Here is a 19106-nt window from a genome sequence, read left to right as displayed (position 1 = left end):
GTCACTACAAGAAGGATGTTGAGGTGCTGGAGCGTGTCCAGAGAAGGGCAACGAAGCTGGTGAGGGGTCTGGAGAACAAGTCTTATGAGGAGCGGCTGAGGGAACTGGGGTTGTTTAGCCTGGAGAAGAGGAGGCTCAGGGGAGACCTTATTGTGCTCTACAACTCCCTGAAAGGAGGTTGTAGCGAGGTGGGTGTTGGTCTCTTCTCCCAAGTAACAAGCGATAGGAGGAGAGGAAACGGCCTCAAGTTGTGCCAGGGGAGGTTTAGATTGGGTATTAGGAAAAATGTCTTCACCAAAAGAGTTGTCAAGCACTGGACCAGGCTGCCCAGGGAAGTGGTTGAGTCCCCATCCCTGGAGGTATTTGAAAGACGTGTAGGTGTGGTGCTTAGGGACGTGGTTTAGCGGTGGACTTGGCAGTGCTAGGTTAATGGTTGGACTCTATGATCTTAAGGGTCTTTTCCAACCTAAACGATTCTATAATTCTATTCTGTGATTTTGTGACTCCCTACTATGATTTTAGCAAATGAGCTCATTCTGTCTTTAAGGAAAACACTGCTGCTTTTATTTTTAAATCATTTTAATTTCCCTGTCTGTTCTGCTCCCATGCACCTCCCAGCCATGCTCTGTGCATACCTAGCACCCGCCTGGAGGAGCTCCTGGGGGGTTTCTGGGTATTGCCCTAACAGAAATAAATTACACGTTCCCCTCAGACAAGGTGGCAAAGTCCACACTGTCCTTTGGAGCTGACACAGTTAAAAGCAAAACAAACATTTGGGGAAGTCTTAAGAAATGGTGGCTCAGGTTTGTGGAGCCTTGCTCCGAAAGCTGAAAACGAGCATCTGTAATTCATGGGCAGCCAGGTGAGATGGCATGAACGCCAAAATGTGGCCAAGGTTTCGCAGCAGCTGACGCTGGATGACGTGGATGCCCCAGCTCGGAGAGGGAAGGGCTCTTCTCCCTTGTCTAGGGAGCCGTGTATGCGCCAGGAGACCTTTGTTCTGAATATTTGGAGGCATAAAGTTCAGCAGGAATAAAAGGGCATTTCCCCACCACCGTGGTTCATGTCATGTTGCGCTCTCTCTCTCGCAGCTGCGTAAATGAGTATGGAAGATTATGATTTCCTGTTCAAAATTGTTTTAATCGGCAACGCCGGTGTGGGGAAGACCTGCTTAGTCCGTCGCTTCACTCAGGTAAGGTTGGCTGCCATTTGGATGCGGGATGTCGGGGTGGGAACAGCACTGGGATGGGAGCGTGGAGCCCATGGCTGTGCACCAATGGCTTTGCTGGCATTGCAACTCCAAAGTAATCTGTTGTCTGCACTCTTGGTGCATGCATCACCTTTAGCAACATACTGGCACAAGCAGCACATCTGTATCTAGTGCTGTACTTAGCCCTGTTGGGGATCTTGAACTGGAGAGAGCTCATATCTCTCTGAAGATGGAAAGTCCTCTCTGAAAGCCACTAGGAAAACTCCTCCTGATTTGAGGTGCTCTAGACTGGTTGTAAGAACCAACACATCTCCTGGTGTGCTCCCATGTACTGCCTTCTCCCCATCCCTCCTGCCACTGCACAAAACTCTCCCTGTTATTTGTCATTAGTAGACAATCAAATAGTCTGGGTCGTGGGCTGTCAGTCCAGTGTCTTCTGGTCTTCCCAGACCTTTTTTGTGGCAGAGTAACAGGGAAAGGACCAGGCTTCTGTGATCCGGGGCAAGAGAAAATTTTGCATGATGGACTGTAAAACGTAAGTTGTGGGATTTTTGTTGCACTCTCCACTAGGAATTGTCAGTAATTTTCCCCCTCACTGTTAATTTTTGTTTTAAAGCCATGGCAATGTTAAACACTCTTCAACCACATGTGACAGCTGGTGGCAATAAAGCTGGTCGACCCCAAAGGGTTAACCGCAAAAATCTGTGGCCACTTCTTCTGTTTGTGCTTGGGCAGCGCAGCTGCTACAGGGGATGGATGTTCCCCAAAATCAACATGACTTTGTAGACCTAGACACCAGAAATCAAAAACCTCTGTTTACTTTTTTTTCGTTCGTTTGCTGTTGCTCCTTTCTGATGGTGCTGCAATCAAATACCACCAGCATCACGCAGGCCCCTGCTGTTGCTCCAGTAGTGGCTGGCTCTGTGCTTCTCTCCCGAAATGCTGTGCAGGGATGTGACCCCGGTGCTGGGAGCTGCCAGAAATGCCTTTCTGTGCCGTGGCGTGTGGTGGAGGGGAGAAGGAAGGTGTGAAGTTGCAGGAGCAAAGGCATCTCATCCCACATGGGTGCTCCCACCTTTTTCAAGGTGTTGGGAAGTGGGACAGAGGGTCTCCATCTACCCTTCCCCTGCCTCTTCCAACTGCACAGAAGCAGAAGGGCTTTTTCCCCTCTCTTTTTCCCTGTATGCATCCTCTTTTTCTCCTGTGTTCCCATTTCTCAAGTCAATGACTTGCTACACGACTAGGGACGCGTAGGCAGCAAAAACACTGTGGGGTTGAATTATGGTAACCTTTGTACCAGGGAAATGTCACATTTTCCTCTCTAAATGTGATGGAAATAAGCGTCCGGGGAAGGGGACAAGGAAGAAATAGTTTTGGGGATGGAAAAGGGTGAGGATTGGCACCCAGAGAGAGCTACAGAAATTTGACTAACGAAACTCTGTTTTCTTTCAGGGACTTTTCCCACCGGGTCAAGGAGCCACGATTGGGGTTGACTTTATGATTAAAACTGTGGAGATAAACGGTGAAAAAGTAAAGGTAGGAGCCTGATGGTTTTCAGTGTAAACTCATGTGGCAGTACTATAGCTGAGGTTTCTGACTGGTGGAAGGCCCGTGGGCATGTCGGGAAGCACAGGGCTGTCTGGCATGGCTCAGGCAATGCTGGCTCTAACGATCTTTGTGCCCCTCTCCACAATTACCATCAGGATCATAACAGTGAACCTAGTCTAAGGGAGAAAATGGAAAGGGCAGATCTTGCAAAACTCTGTCCTTGCCTAGGAGACACTGAGATCGTGCCTGGCTGGGGTTGAGGAGGTGCAAAGAAGCGCTTCAGTGCAACTTCCGCTTACGGCATTTGTGGTAAACTGAAGTCTGTTGCATTCCCACTGGGATGTGCTCAGTGAAGGTCTTCTCCTGTGAGCTCCTGAGATGGCTGGTGGAGGAGAGCAGGCTTCTGGACTTGTGCGGTTCTGCACAATGAAGGCTTGTCTTCCACTTCTGCCGAGTTACAGATTTGGGAGAAGTTCAGATGGTCACAATACTGACGCTTTGATCAACGGGTTGAAGTGAGAAAGGCAATGTCTGCATTATTAACTCTTTCACCCTCCAAAATAGGGTGGTTGCAACCAAACTGCTGCTGGGAAACTGTCCTTGTCCTGAGCAAACTCCCAAACTGAGCCTGAGCATCACTTGGTGGAGAGCTACTTTGCCTGGGTCAAAACACACCAGGGACCAATCTCATGCTTTAATGGGATCCATGGTTGGGTTCCAGCACCCAGAGACGTTGGCTGGCGCTGCTTCGTTCATTAGTAGAGATTTTGCTAGAGCTACTGTGATGCTCAAGAGACAAGAGAAGAGTATGGTTATCTGAGCCTCTAATGTCAAGGTGTCTAGGGTCCCTGAGCTGCTCCTGGAATTACTCTGCCTGCATTAAATCCGGGTGCACTAAAGTGAAAAACAGGGTTTTTTCTCCTTGCTGCCTTCATCAAATCTAGTAGTGAGCAAATGGTAGAGTGGCAGCAGTGTGACAACAGCTGGATGTGACATTGAGACCCATTTTTAAGCTTGTGCTGGGATGGAAACAGTGGAGTTGTGCAGATTTTCAACCCTGGGTTTTTACCTGTATTTCAGTGCAGAGGTTTTTTGAGAAGAAAATCAGGTGGTGTGTTCCTAAGTTTAGGACAGATCTTAAAAGCTGTGATCATGTCAGCAGGCTGCCACCCTGCTGTATGAGGAGCTGTGCAAACCTATGGCAAGTCACGGTCCTTGACCAGAAGACCTTCCAGCCTAAGCAGGTGAAGGACAAGAGGTTTAAATATTTTCCTCTGATAAAGACCGAGTTAATGTTCAGCACATTGCTGTGCAAGTGGGACAGAGCAGCAGGCAGGAGAGCAGTGAGGATCATGTGTAGCCCCTGTGGTGTCAGTGCTTAGTTCGGTGGTTGTGATGCTCATTAGCAGGCATCTGCTGTAGTGGGATTGGTTGGGACACGGATGCTGCTTGTCTGGGCTCCAGTGGAGCAGCTCAGAGGATCTAAGCTGGTAAATGGCTTAAGTACTGCACTGAAGGTGGAATTCATTTTTTCCCTTGTATACCTGGCTTAAACCAGCTGTCTCAAGATTGTCCTGGTCAATGGAGAGAGAAAAGCAATCTCGAGGACGATGAATCCCATCCACTTCAGACACCTCTCCTTTCCAAGCATCTGGTTCCCTGTCAAGTACAGATAGAGCCTTAAGAACATCATTTATATCTGAGGTCTGGTTTTTGGACAGGTGAACTCACCCTAAGGATTTGTCTGCACTTGACTTGTTGCTCCCATGACATAATCCCATATTAAGACTAGCTTGGACTGAGGATGCAAACTCCTTAAGAGAAAGTTGGGAGCAGTTGTGCCAACATGGGCTATCTTGGGGCAAGGATGGTTCAGGGAAGCTCTACAAGCTACATACAAACTTGTCAGTGTGGTAAGCCCCTGCTGCCCTGCAAATGTGTGATGAATGCACAAGTGTCCACCCAAGCAACTCTCTTAATCACCCTGGGCCTGGCTTGTGTTTCACAGAGCCTTAGCAAGTGGTAGCTGGTATACCAGTTATATTTCACATAGCAAATAATGAGTTGTTAAATCAAAGTCCCTCTCCCAACCCCACCAGTCGAGTAAATTGGAGTGGCCAGAGCTCAGCCACAATGACCAAGCTTGGGAGGAAGCTTAGCACGATACATTTGGGCATTTGAATGAGCCTTATGGAGTCTGAAAGGCAAACGGATTTCTTTCAGGGAGTGATCTTGTAGCTGAAACTTTCTGAGTAAGCAGTGCTAGTGAGAATAAACATTTAATGAGCGGGAAAAGCAGGAATGACTCAGAGGACAGAGCAATAAAAATGACATCTCAGTCAAACAAGGCGTTTCTGTGACTGCTAGCTCATTTCACAGTGCCCGAGCCGTGACTCTGCTTCTGTGCCGGGTAGCACCTTCTGCACGTCTGCTGGGATCCAGGATGAGAGAGCAGAGCTGTTTACTGAAAAGGTTTTCAGACTTGAAAATAAATGATAGATTTCTGGGGAATAATACTTTCCAGCTTTCAAAATTGCATTTGACAGTCAGTGGAGAGGGACTTGCTAGCATGAAAGCTGTGTGCAAGCCATATTGGATATGAGCCGCTACTAAAGCTCGCTGACAGATGAGCTGAGACAGTACTGTGCAGTTGAGGGGGCTTTTGATCTGCCTGGCCTTTTCTAATAAAACCAAAAAATATATACAACAGCTGTACTAAGAGGCTACACGAATTTGAGCCAAGTCGATAACGGTTATCATGCTGGTCAAAGCTAAGCATCCTCAGTGCTGCAGAGGGCTGTGCTATATAGACCTGTGATCTTACTGTACTTGGTGGAAATGTTCATATGCGTAAAGCTAAATGTATGTGCAAATGTTGGGAGAGCGGGAAGCATCAGCTGGCTCCAAGAAAAATAAACATCTAGGTTTTCTGCAGGCTGAGTCAGGCACTGCCCTTCGGTTCCTCTGAAAAAATGATACATGTAAAATGGTTGCTGTGAAATATTTTATTTGGCAGAAATAATCAGTGGGGTGAAGTGCGAGGATGTGCATTTTGTGTGCAGGACGAGTTTGTCAGTGGCTGTAAGGTCAGGGGCCCTTCCCTGCCTTCTGCACCCAGCTTGCAGGTAGACTCGCGGCTGCAGCCAGTAAGAAACCCTTTCCCCCAGGGCAATCCCTTTGGCTTTCAATGTCTGTTATATTAAAGTGGTGGAAGAATGTATTCACATCAAGTTTTTATCAGCTTGGAGATCTTCTCAATAAATGTGAAACATATGTAAGCTGGAGCTAACCAGTATACCAATCAATAAATGTTTTTCCTGGGAAATAGCCGAGCAACAACAAAATTATCTGTATTTTTCCATCTGCCAGAGTTTGGAGGCTGATTTTTTTAATGGGGACTCATTCGTAATCTGAATTTCATGTGCAAGTAATTTCACTTATTGTTTCATGTGTCACTTAACTGCAGGTGCCAGGTTCAGCTGTTTAAATACAGCTAGGCCAAGAGATTAAGCACAAAGGTGCCCAGGAGCTGTGAGCCAGCCACAGATTACTTTCTCTGCAAAAAATGTACTCTTTCAAAATCATACCCCATGTCTGAAAGCTGCTACTGGGAGCTCTCATTTCAAACTAACGCATTTATGATGAGTAGCTGACGTAGTTTGACTTTGGAACTGGGCAAGAATAAGGTTTTTCTCTGTTCTGGGCTGCTGAATATATGGAAAAAATCTCAAATACTTTACCTTTTTCTTCCCAAAAGAAGAACATCCAAAGTACACAGGATTCTGGCTGGAAATCACCCTTTCACATATTGAATTCCAGGGAGGGGTGCTTTAAAAAAATAAAAGCTGAAGCAGGGAAGTACTCTTTTATATTGAAATGTTTTAATTCTGATGTTTGTTTCTTTGACTGCCTTTTTGAAGAATTGAGGTTTTGATGACCCACCAAAACCGATCAGGTGGTCAAATTATAAAAACACTGAGTTTAGTTTGTATTGTATGCTGTCTTCCTGGACCCAGAGGGTTTGGCAATCACTCATGACCTCTTTGATATAGTTAAGGACATGTCAACCAGTTCTACATGTTGGGAAGGCAGGCAGCGAGCAACTGGGTGAGAGGGCTGAAGTTGTAGAGAGGAAATGTGTTAAGAGTCCTTGGATCAGCCTTCAGCTGAGCTCCTTGTTCAATCCTGTGGTTTCCACCCCTCAGTGCATCATCTCAGGATAACTATAACTAGCTTTGGGAGCTAGAGGAGAGGCTCTCTTATTTCTTCTTGAGATGGATGCTGCTGTTGGTTGGACTTCAGGGGCAGGAGAAGTGACTTTCCCCCTCCAGTGCCTGTGTTGTAACTCCAGGCCAGCAGCTCTGCCCACAGCAGAGGGAGATGCTAGAAGTCGCATGAAAGCCTGCAGACCTGCGGCTTCCAGGGGCCGTTGGCCACAGTGCCAGCTGACTTTGTGCCTTGCATTTCAATCCACAAGTGCAGGAATGGAAACAAAAAGTGCTGGGGGAGGGGAAGCCGAAGGGAAGAAGAGTTAAGTGCTTTTACAGCATTGGTTTTACCCTAAAGGATTTTTTTTAGGTCAAAACAGTGCTGCTATCAAATAGAAGTTAAATAATATTTTTTCCCTTTTACCACCCTTCCTTGTTATGCCAAAAGCTGCAGATCTGGGACACAGCAGGACAAGAGCGATTCCGGTCCATCACGCAGAGTTACTATCGCAGCGCTAACGCGTTAATCTTGACCTACGACATCACCTGTGAAGAATCCTTCCGGTGTCTCCCCGAGTGGCTGCGAGAAATCGAGCAGTATGCCAGCAATAAGGTCATAACCGTGCTAGTGGGTAAGTGACGATCGTCCCTAGTGGGGTGGTGGTGCGATGAGGGGGCAAGCTGTGTGTGTCAGGGGTTTGGTGGCAGATGGAGGTGTTAGCAGGAGGAAAACGTGGCATCTGTGTGAACTGGTGGTGCAGGATGCTCAAACTGGTGCAGCAGATCTTGTTGCCAACCAGTTGTAACTGCAGGTGGGCACAGGGTACAGCCGGTGCCTTAAACCCAGTGCTTGGACCATTCCTTCTGCAAATAACCCCAAGATGCTGATAGTGATGTTCGGGACACCACAGCCGCTTCTTGAAGTGTGGTCCTGTCTCAGGTCTAAGGCTATTGCGTGCAGAGGTGGATACTTCCCACCAGTTGGTCCCATACGGCACTGAAGTGTTGATGGTGCAGCTACCAACTGAGCTAAGAAAAGAGCAGTTTCCCTTGTGACTCCCAGCTCGGATCTCTACAAATGTATAAGGATCTGCTCAAGCTGGGGAAGCCTGTGGGTTGCTGTACCCCATAGCTGTGGGACAACCAGAGTCTTGTCTCAGGTGGGTCAGGATCTGGGAACCATATCAGGACGTGATGGTTGTGTGGATCGTAGCATTTGTAGGTGGGGCAGAGCTGGAAAACTGGCTATTTTTGCATGGATTTTAGGGAAACTAAAAATAAATAACTGAATGTTATGTTAATCTGTAGAGCTTCAACTCAAGCTAAAGCAGACCTCAGGCCATCTGTCTGCTACAAGCAAGGTGAAGGTTATTTTGCCTACCCATGCTTTTCCATGCTCTGCTTTCAGCATCTGATAATTAGGACTTGGCTTTTAAAGGCCCAAGGATATATAAAGAACAATGGAAAAATAACTTGGGGAAAGCCAAAAAGTTTCATACTGCAGTGTCATTATCTCCTTTAACAGTTGTTTGCTTAAAAGAAAAATCTAGAGGATTGTAAAATGTGTCTAAGGTGGCTTTAAAAATCTTTGAGTTTTACATGCCCCAGTGGTATTGCAAGTGAGCCTTGGGATTTAAGGAGCTTCCATACAAAGAAACTCATTACACTCGATGCGAAGGTTATGGCATGTGTACAAATGGTGCAGATATAATTAATGATTTACTAGCAAATGTGTATGTGAATTTCTAGGGAACATTAAGTTAATTATCAGCATCTACAGCACAAAATATAGATAACAGCCATAACAGACACTTTGAAGATGGTGATACCCATAAACTGCTTGCATTGAGTGATCATTTGTTTAGAAAGATAACTTCGGTGTATGCTGTGGGTCCAGGAAACTGCTTTATCAGGAAAGAAAGGGCATCTCAGATAAGAGGAGGGCAATGAGACGTGGCTTGCCAGTGGAAGTGCAGTCTTCTTCCCACTAGTTCTCACAAAATCACTGGTAGAAGTGAGGCCAGGAGATGTTTCCTCCTGAACCTGCTGAGTCCATAGACACAGTCCCCTGTTATCACAGGTCCTAGTCTGTTATCTTCTTTGTAAGATTAATTTATGCCAAAAACATCATGTTTGAAGTGAAGTGGCCGGTAATAGGGTATAATCATATCAGACACTTGCTTGAGGCATTAATCAACTCTCTGCTAAACCGAGCTCTCCAAAAGAAGGGGCTGGCTTCTCTCCCCACCTCGCTCTGTGCGTGCCCCCCAAGCCCATCCCTGCTCAGCCTCAACAGCCAAATCCTTCATGGGAATACTGAAATAGGAAAGCAGCCTTCCGTGCCAGGCTTCTTTTAAAGCTTGTAATGACATGAGAAATACCACGTTTAGTGTCTCGCATGCTATAATTGACATTTTAAGTGCTCCTCAGAGCAAGAACAGGAGAACTTTCAATAGATACTAAAATGGAAATCCCTTAATGTTGGTTGATAGCAGCAAACAGATGCACTGATGCTAAATTAAAACTGACTTGGATGTTCACAGGGCATATTGCACTAAATGAGCTGATATTAAATGAACTTGGTCACGTGTATCAGGGAATCCATTATTTGGAGGGGAGAGCAAGCACTAAGAGTTTCACATCAAAACCACTGTCCGTACATATATATAACACCAAACTCTTCTTTATCTCTTATCAACTTCTGTTTCTCTTGTTTTGGAAGTCAAATTAATTCCTTTTCCTAAAAATCTTTTATCAATGCAGGTAATAAGATTGATTTAGCTGATAAGAGGGAAGTCTCCCAGCAAAGAGCTGCAGAGTTTTCCGAAGCGCAGGACATGTACTATCTGGAAACCTCGGCAAAAGAATCGGATAATGTGGAAAAACTCTTCCTGGACTTGGCCTGCCGATTGATCAGCGAGGCACGACAGAACACCCTTGTGAACAATGTCTCATCCCCCTTACCAGGAGAGGGGAAAAGTATCAGCTACTTGACTTGCTGTAATTTTAATTAAAAGAGCTGACATGTGATTTCCCCTTCTGCCATTGCCCAAGAGGATTTCTCTTTTTTCTGGGATTTATCTCCTTGAAAGGAATTCCTGCCACTTTGACCCATCTGACTTACCCTGAGTCAGGTTGCAGACCTGGAAGCATGGCAGGCTGATGGCTCCAGCTACTTGGCAAAGTAGCCGAATATAACATGGTTTAAATTTCATTTTTCTTGCAGTCTCTGGAGTGGGTTAGGAAAAGGAGAGTTGCACAAGTGCTTCATGTAATGCAGAATGTGAGCTATTGCGTTCCCTTATTGTGTTCCCTTCTATGGAGACTAGAGCAGCCTCTCTTGAAGAAGGTATTGAAGAGATCAAAATCTCTTACAGAACAATGTCTTTGGTCCTTTTTAAAATTAAAATAATAAGAAAAAAACAACAATGAACACTGACCCTGGACTACACTGGCAATCTTCCGGGCTGCCAGCGAGTGAGCTCTTAAGACATGTATATAGCGTCTGCCCGTGCGTCTTCATGGAGGACTCTGGTGTTTGAAATAGTGTTATGTCTCTCATCTACAGGCACTTTCGTGAACATGGAATTAAAAAAAAGTTACATATATCAACACTTTCAAGATTTAAGAAGACATGGATACAGCTCAGTTGCTCCCTTTGGTGCTAGCAGTTCAGCAAATATTCCATAGATCAAATGTAGTCTTACTACATTACTGTCCTCTGAATGTGTAACTTAGACTGGTTAGGAAAAAACACTAATTAGCACTGTTCATTAAAAAAAAAAAAATCTCGTTACCTCTTTTTCTAGGCCTGAACATAGTGGGAAAGGACTGTGCTGCTTTGATATCCAACATAGGATGAAAAGACGCTCCAGAAATTAAAAAAAAAAAAAGAGAATTAACCGTCCCTCGTCTAATTAGTAATGTCCTAATGTAAAAAATCAGCCTTGGGAAACATTATTGGTAGAGTTGGAAAAAGCACACCAGACATGACCAAAATCTTGTGCGTGCATGGATTGTGTATAAGGGTTCAAAGAGAGCACAGCTTGAAGTGGCAGTCTGCAATATGTCCAGCTTAAAAATAAAGCTTGTAGATACAGTTCTTGTTGAAAGGCAGGCGTACAATTTTGTAGAGGTTTTTTTTATGCTAAGTGGAAATAGCAGTGGGTTGCAAGTGGTATCATTCTGTCTGACCCAACCAGCACTCACCTTGTGGAACTGCTCTCCAAGATGCTCTTGAAGGTATCTTCTTGGCACCTAGTCCCTCTGCTAGAGTAGCTTTCAAGGCTGTAGAGTCATTTAATTTACTTGATGCTTTGTACTCTTAATCTCAGACTCCAGTGTATGTGTAACTGTTTAGGCAATTTCTTCCTACAAAACCCCGAAGTGGAAGCACTATGGAGTTTGCGATGTTATTACACCTCTAGTGCCATACGCGAATAATGCATTGCAAATTTACATGTTGATGTTAAAGCAAAATTGGAAGATAGTGAATGCGCACATGAAAAAATTATTTTTAGAAGTTTGAGTTCAGTTTAGCTAATCTGGATAAAATCTCTCCTGGCAATTACATGGCTGTGATATGCTGTAATTTAGAGTTAATCAATTTAATATTATTTGGCATTTACTGAAGATTATAACAAAGCTTTTGTATTGACATAAAAAGCTGAGGAAGATCAGAGATGCCAGAAGGAAACAGAAGGAGGGTGGGGAAAAAAAAAACCACAAAAAAACAACCAAAGCTGTAATTGGGCTTGTAGCAAATGACATCTGTAATCTGGAGGACAGCTGTGTTACCACCAAGGGCCCATCACCGGAGCTCTCACACCCGGGAGGACGCCAGTTCAAAAAGCACTATGTCACAGCCCGGAGACACAGAACAACCTTCCCTTCCCCCTTTCCCTAACGCATTGGCAACATCTGATCAATAAAAAAAAAAAAAAAAAAAAAAAAAAAAAAAAAAAAGCCATAAAAAAACAATAAAAAAGCATTTTAAAATGCTTTTAAAAATGCTTTTTCACATTTTCCTGGAAAGACTTCTTTGGGCTGTGTCATGTTGTGCCTTTGATCTGTAATGGTGAGCTGACTCTATGTCAGAGAGAGGGGGGGATTGGTGTGTCATATCACCATTTTTAATATTTTCTTGCTATTTTTTTTAGGTCACTTTCTTCTTTTATGACTATTGGTAAAAAGGAAGATGTAGAAGTTGTGGTACAAGGCTTGTTTGTCATTTAGGTAACACTTAGCAAAGCGCTGCTCTAAGTGTGAGATGTTGGGGGACATGTCATCTGCTGTGCTGGCCTGTACTGGTCCTTTTCAGTCTCTGCTCATGGTGTAATCCAGAGGATTTAGAAATGTGTGGGACTTTGTGGCTTCTGCTGTGCTGGACCGTGTGGTGCAGCCTGTGCTGAAGAGCAATGTCTGTCTTGAGCATTCCCCAAATTGCCAAATGCAGCCTCATTTGAGCTTGCGAAGACCACCCAACTCCGAGACAGCTGATTCTGCACGGCTTTTAGCTAGCTGTTTAGAGTGAGGCTCAGCGTGTCACATGCAAGGTAACACACAAGTTAAAAATCAATGCTACATATATTTAATTTGTAAAAGCTCTTACTCTGCAGATGCTGGACTTGTCAGCATATAATTGATAACAAATAGGGCAGGGCTTGACTGAGTTAAGCAAGGAGGAAGGAGACTGCCTGCTAAAACACCTGTGGGTTCCTCAGCCTGACTTCTAAAAGCATCAAAGCTGGGCAGGTACTTTTCATTCCTCCTGAGTACCACTGTAAATGTATTTTCAGGTGCTCCTTGCATCACTTCTGGAGGTTGAACTCTAACACGTTATCATGACTGAACAAGCTGAACTGGTCAAATAGCAGAAACTGCGAACTTTATTTTCTTGGATATTCACTTTGAGGTTTCTAGAAGGCTAGGTCTCTTTTTCCAGTGCTTTCCTAGCCTGTAGGTGACTACTTTGGAGACTAGCTGCCTACTGGCAACCTCAAAGCATTGGTTCTTTTTATTGCTAGCAAATCTTCTCCATGTAAGGGCTCCATCTCCAGACAGTGATGTGCTTTTGCGGCGGGGTGGAGTGCTGCAATTGGGCTGATGTTACAGTGAAGCATCTGACTTCTCCAGGGACAAATCCAAACCGATTCCTTTCTAGGTTTATTCTGTGTTGACTTAAAGTTGAAAGGAAACAATGGTGGTATGTGCAATGTTTTATAAGGTCGTAAGCCAAAGCTGTAGTTTGAAAGTCGCCTCTTTTTCTGCAGTTAACAAACGCACTACCTGTTGAAGAAGTGATATTTTATTGTAGTAACTCCTTTGCAGGAGTTATTTTTGTACACCTTTGAATATGTCTCTAGTGCGTACAACCCACCTCTCCTTGTAGCACTGAGGGCTTATCTTCTTTTCTACAGTCTGGTCCGCTGCTGAAAAGGCTCCCCAACTAGAAGAGGAGCTCTATCAACTGCTAATGACAACTTAGTGCTGCTGATCAAAGTCTTGAAAAATAAAAGGAGATATAATTGGGATTTGTATTTTTTTTTCCTGATAATCAACTCTCCAACTATGGCAAACACCTTGCTAGATGAGTGGATTTTTGAGAGAACTGTCAGTAAAAGCCTTGTGGTGCTTGCTGGGTCGAGTGTCCAAAAGCCATGCAGAATTGATATAATGGGGCCAAATTTGGCTGGAAATGTTCTCCACTATCAAGAGAGCAAAGCATTGCTTTTAGTGTGGCTGCTAGATTTTGATGTGTTTTCAGGGTGATATACTCACAGTCATGGAGTAATCGTCTTATTTCTGGGTTAATATTAATTTTTATAGTAGTCCCATAATGAGACCTTTTCTTGAAATTTTTTAGCACAATGAGTAGCTCCATGCAGAAGCCAATATTGGATGGTCAATGGATGTTTGCTTTATCTAGCAAACCTGTTTGCAGAGATTAGTGAAAACATTTCCTGAAAACTGGATGGTCTAAACTGTTTTCCAGTTCAGCCACTGATTCAGTCAGACTGATCTTGGGTAAACCACCAAATGTTCTGCGCCTCAGATCACTGTGTGAAGTACTCGCTGGTATTTTGCGTTGGGTATTTACACTGCAAGTTTGCCGGGACAAGCCATGACTCCCTTCTGTTCCTATTTGTGTTCCCCATGAGAGACCAAGTGCTGGGGGGGGGGGGAAGCCCTTCAGGTTGAAGAGTTATGATGGAAAAAGTGAAATTATGAACTCTGTAAAGAAGGGGACACTGGGTGCCTCTTCCTACCTCTAACACTGAAGTCCTGATTTGATCTACAGGTAAGTTGTTTGAGCGTGCAGAATGTGTTTGTGCTGAATGCTAAATAGCTTTGTGATCATCATTTAATGAAAACCACACATGACAAATTGTCAGGCAAGATATTTTGTTCTTTGCTGTAGAACACATGAAACAGCCCTTAAAATCTGTCAGCCTGCTGGTGCTGTTTGTCTTTTTGGAAATAGCTATATTGGTAACAGTTGGCTCCTGCTAGTCTAGGTTTAGTGGTTAATGGCTATTGAATTCCATCAGTAATAGCAGCAGCAGACTGAGGTTGACACAGGAGACAGTGATTTGAAAAGAGGGAAAGTCGAAATTAGTGATGCAGAAGCATGGTGGGTACACACACGGGACAAGAGGCTTTCCTGAGCTTTTGCTGACAAGGGATGCAATTAGTTGTAGTCAAACCCACTGGGTTTTGCCTTGTTCGTTATCCCCAAGGACTGCTGTTTGTTCAGCTGCTTTTCCACTTGTCTTTTTTTGGCGTGAAGAACTGTCTGTAAATCAGGCTAAGACATGTTGAGCTGGCATGATTTCTGTAGTCAAAGACTGAATTCAGTTGGAAAACAGGTGAAATTCTCCAGCTATTAAAACAGGCTGAGCAAACATGCAGGATACGCTGCCTTTCGGGGACCTGTGGTGCCATGGTGGTCAGATACGGCTGGAGGCACTATCACAGAAACCCTCTCCTGGCTGTGGGGCAGACTGAGTGCTATAGCACTTTGTGCAAGGGGAAAGATGACCGTGTGGAGCAGAAAATGCAAAGTAAAGAGATGGTTCTACTCACTCAGGATTTTCTCAATCTCATTCTCTTTTAAAAAAATGCAACTATGACTTAGGTTTTGATTGCTCTGGACTTTGAATTTGAGTCTCGTCTAAATTCTTCTGCATTCTGTTGCTTTCAATATCAAAGTACCCATTATCCTTATATGGGTTGCTCCTACCAACAAAGACCTTTTTGAGTTAATTCAGTTAGAAAAAGGTGTTTCTAGAGGACACTTTGTGAATTCCTACTGAGCAAGTATGGAAACTCTCTGAAATGTTGATGTACAAAAGGGCTCACCAGAAAACCCACTGGAGCCAAAATAAATACTCTGATCAATTCTGGTAGTGAAAGATGTTATATCAAAATGTTTTCTTCCTTAGGTGAAAGATGTTATATCAAAATGTTTTCTTAATTTTTTTTATAAGCTTTGCTTATTTGAACAAATTTGGCTCCTGAAGCCAACCTTTCTTTCCTTGTGACAAGTCTGTCCTCTTGTTGCCGTGGGTAGTAATTGCTCTAGTTACTGTTCGCAAACAGCAAAGGATCATCATTTTGAAGGACAGTCTTGTTTTCTTACGATGATGAGTGGTGGGGAGACACTCACTTGATTTCCTACAAGTGACCAGTGCATCCTAAGCAAAGCAGCCTCAGCTGGAACTGGTCGTGTCTTTGAAATGTGATCATCCACTTGAGCTGTAGTTAAATGTACCGCAAATGTTACAGATCTCCCATTTGCCTCAGTTTAGGATTTATCTTGGCTAGGAAAACAGACTACAGGTTAATCACGCTGATGGTGACGCAAGGCTCCCAAAGTAGCCTGGTGCATTGCTCTGACTTACCTTGCTAATCACCACCTTGCTAAACTGACCCGAAGTCTCCTTTTGCTGTACTACATCTAGCTGAGATAGCTTGCCGGCTGTCATCACCCATGGATGCCATCACACCCTTTCCCCTCATGTGAATGAGCTGTAACTTAAACCAGAAGAAAAAGCTATGCCATGTGAGTTGAGTGTTGTGGGTTGGTTTTTTTTTTCCATGTGGGGAGCCACAGATCCAAAAAAAAAAAGCTTATCTCTAACGTTTGCACCTCCAAATAGAGTCAACTGGGTAACTGGGGAGAGATAACCCAGGTATAGCAGAAACTGAGATGGCAATGAGTGTAATTTAGGCTATAAATGTTGTCTGTGAAAAATTAGACTGGTTTTAAGAGTATAGCTAAGGTTAACAGCTCAGCTCGTCTGTCTGGATAAACAGGAGCTGGCTGTACCGTACTCAGATATTGTCTCTGTTTTCACATTAATAACTAGCTATTAGCACTTCCTGGATGTGATCGCATTTGTTGAAGCAGTTATCCTTTTCCAGCAAGCTCAGAAGATAATTTTAGCTCTGGTTAGTGCTACAATTAAACTCAAGAAGCAGATGCCACCTTTGCATTTGCACCTTTGCTTTTTCCACTACTGCTTATCTTGGGGCAATGTTCCCAAGGACAGGCGTGCTTGTGAGCGCACTGCGGTGGTGTCCCTGCCGAGCATCTTCTGGAGTCCAGCGCTGGCCCACAGGTGCCTGACATGGCCAAAACCCGTGTCAGCCATGGTTTTAGCTGGGGTTCCCTGTGGGGAGAGGGGATGTTAGAAGTACTCTTATGCTTTCAAGGGCAGTGATCAAGGGCTCTGGTGTCACATGAATGCAAACCTCAGAGCTTTTCAAAGCCTGATTCCTCTAGTACCGTTCATCTGTGAATCTGCTCCTTCCCAATACTGCTCATGCCTCAAGCACTGTGGAGGTCTTAGACTGGAAACAGTCCTGGTTGCATGAACCACTGGATCAGACTCCTGCTTTAGCTAGAAGGAAGAGCACCCGTGGCTCATCTTCTGTGCCATCTTGAGTTTCTTACTATGCACATAAACCTAACTAATATGATAAGCTCACTCTCAGCCAGGGCATCCTGTAAGGAATGTTTCCCTTCTTATGGGACCAATAGGAGAGATTCAGATGTTCAGAATTGGTGGGGGTTTGGTGCAAGTGAGTAAATCTCCAGTGAGCAGGTGGATGCTGATCTCCATCCAGGGAGACGTGGAGGAGGAGAGTCATTCTGAGCTGTCGCTTGGGTGGTGGTGTGAGTATCTCCAAGGTCTGGGTTGCATCGTTGGCATGAGCTTTAGTAAATGTAAAGGCTGCGGTGCCTCCAGCAGCCAAGCCTTTACGGAGGGGGAAGCGGAGGAGAGGGGAATGCTGTTTTGACATTTTAATGGAATGAGAATAAAATGTTTGGTCTATGGCAGGGAAAGCTGCCATGATTTCAGGCATTGCTATTGCCTCAACTCTTGCAGACTGTTTGGAAGAAGCCTTACCACTGGCCTCTGCGTACAGTCAGCACTGGAAGGGGAAAAACCAACTTCTTAAGCCAATGTTTTGGGGGAGAAAAGGCCATCTAATGAGAGTATGGAGGAAGCCCAGTGCTTGTTGCTATGCTGGTTTGGAGTGACAAGTATATCTCTGGATATTAGAGAAGTAGTTTAACATGTGCCATGGGTTTTAGCATAATAAGATGCACTGCAGATATGTCACATCCATTTTATTCCCCACAGCTGTTTACAAAAGGAAAAAAATAAAACCCCCTGATACTGAAGCAGCTGCAGTCACTCAGCTGTCAATATGGGACAAGGCTCTTTCTGCTCCTCTTTTATTTCCACTTCACTCTGTTCTGCTGCACATATTTGGCTGTTCTGTGAATTTGCAGATCATGAGATTTTTTTCGAACTGCCTTTGATCTATACAGAAAGACTCGCCCAGCTCTCATTTGAATTCATTAATACTTTGAGTAGGCATTTTAATTTTATGTTTACTGGCTCGTTTCCCTTTGTAATGTTATCTAACTGACAAGTTTGTCGTGCTCTGCACTACCTTTAGGTTTTTGAGTCTAAAATGTTTCCTCTTTCCTGAAAGCTATGATCATTTTTAGAGATGTTATAAAGGCATCTTCATTTCCTCAGAAGAAAACCTGAATTACTCTCAGCTCTGATTACTAGCAAATCAATATTGAAGCATGTAATTTTTTTTACAGCATGAACAAAGTACGTTTTATACCATCAACTGTAGCTTGAACTGTAGTTTAAAAACCTGCTTAAGCATTAAAAGCAGCATTTTGTTTGCAACTTCCATGCCAGGGAAGTCACAGCATTAAAGGAATTTCCTGGGTTGGAGTTTTTCCCACAAAGGTCTGCTGTCTTTTCCCCAACAATTGTGAATTTAGCACAATGTACAGAATTTTAGCAAGAACCCCGATTCCTAAACACGTGGCCAGGAGGATGAGGAGAGGATGTCTTTCTTGTTGATCAAGCACAACCATTTCAGTGGAGAAAATGCACTACAGCTGGTCGGACCATTGATCTCAAGTTGCTGGGGTAGTGCTGTCTTTGGAAAGGCTATAGGTGTTAGTGAATTGCCAAACTGTGAATAATTGACTGTCAAAAGCATTTGGCTTGTCTGTTTTTCTAAGTTCCTGTTGTCAAGTGTGGTACAGTGGGGTTGAGAAAGGAATGTATTTTGGATGACCAGGATGATGAATGTATGATGCTTCATGTTTATTTGTAATGTCCTTTTTATACTTAGAAATTGCTTACACATGTATCTGTATGTAAATAAATGTTTAATCCTTTCCACTTGGTGTTTAAAGTGTTCGATTCATTTGTTTCTTGATTTGAACTGCAAAGTTGCCTTAAAAATATGGACAAGACAGGTTCACTTGACATGATTTCATATCAGACCAACAAATGAATGGCTGCCAAGGATTTTCTGCTTGGGTTGAGCATACCAAGGCTCTCACAGCATTGGGACCTCACAAGAAGAGCAAAAGTAGAGCTGCTGTCCATGAGAGCAATGGCCCTTTGCACTGGAGCAGAAGAAAAACTTTATTCAAAACAAGAGCGATCATAGCAAAGTTTGAAATGCCAAAGAAATGCTGGCATCAGTCACTAGAGGGTGGTCTTTGACAGAGGTACCATCTTCACTCACCTTCATTGCAAACCTGTACCTGGTTAAACTCTTGTCCTAGCAAGATGCTAGGTTTGTGTTGG

The 19106-nt window shown here is 44.1% G+C and overlaps 1 protein-coding gene across 1 annotated transcript; it reads left to right on the top strand.

Moving 5' to 3' along the window:
- Window positions 1–1088: 1088 nt before the first annotated feature.
- On the top strand, window positions 1089–10883 carry RAB30 (RAB30, member RAS oncogene family). The gene is made up of 4 exons (XM_009281315.1): window positions 1089–1192; window positions 2663–2746; window positions 7415–7598; window positions 9730–10883. Exons 1-4 carry the CDS (start codon window positions 1100–1102, stop codon window positions 9978–9980), a joined length of 612 nt encoding a protein of 203 aa, XP_009279590.1. The 5' UTR covers window positions 1089–1099; the 3' UTR covers window positions 9981–10883.
- The last annotated feature ends 8223 nt before the right edge of the window (window positions 10884–19106 follow it).

The sequence above is a fragment of the Aptenodytes forsteri genome, unplaced genomic scaffold (genome assembly GCF_000699145.1).
Source record: "Aptenodytes forsteri isolate BGI_AS27 unplaced genomic scaffold, ASM69914v1 Scaffold180, whole genome shotgun sequence".
NCBI lineage: Eukaryota > Metazoa > Chordata > Aves > Sphenisciformes > Spheniscidae > Aptenodytes > Aptenodytes forsteri.
This window is presented reverse-complemented; position numbering and strand designations above follow the sequence as displayed.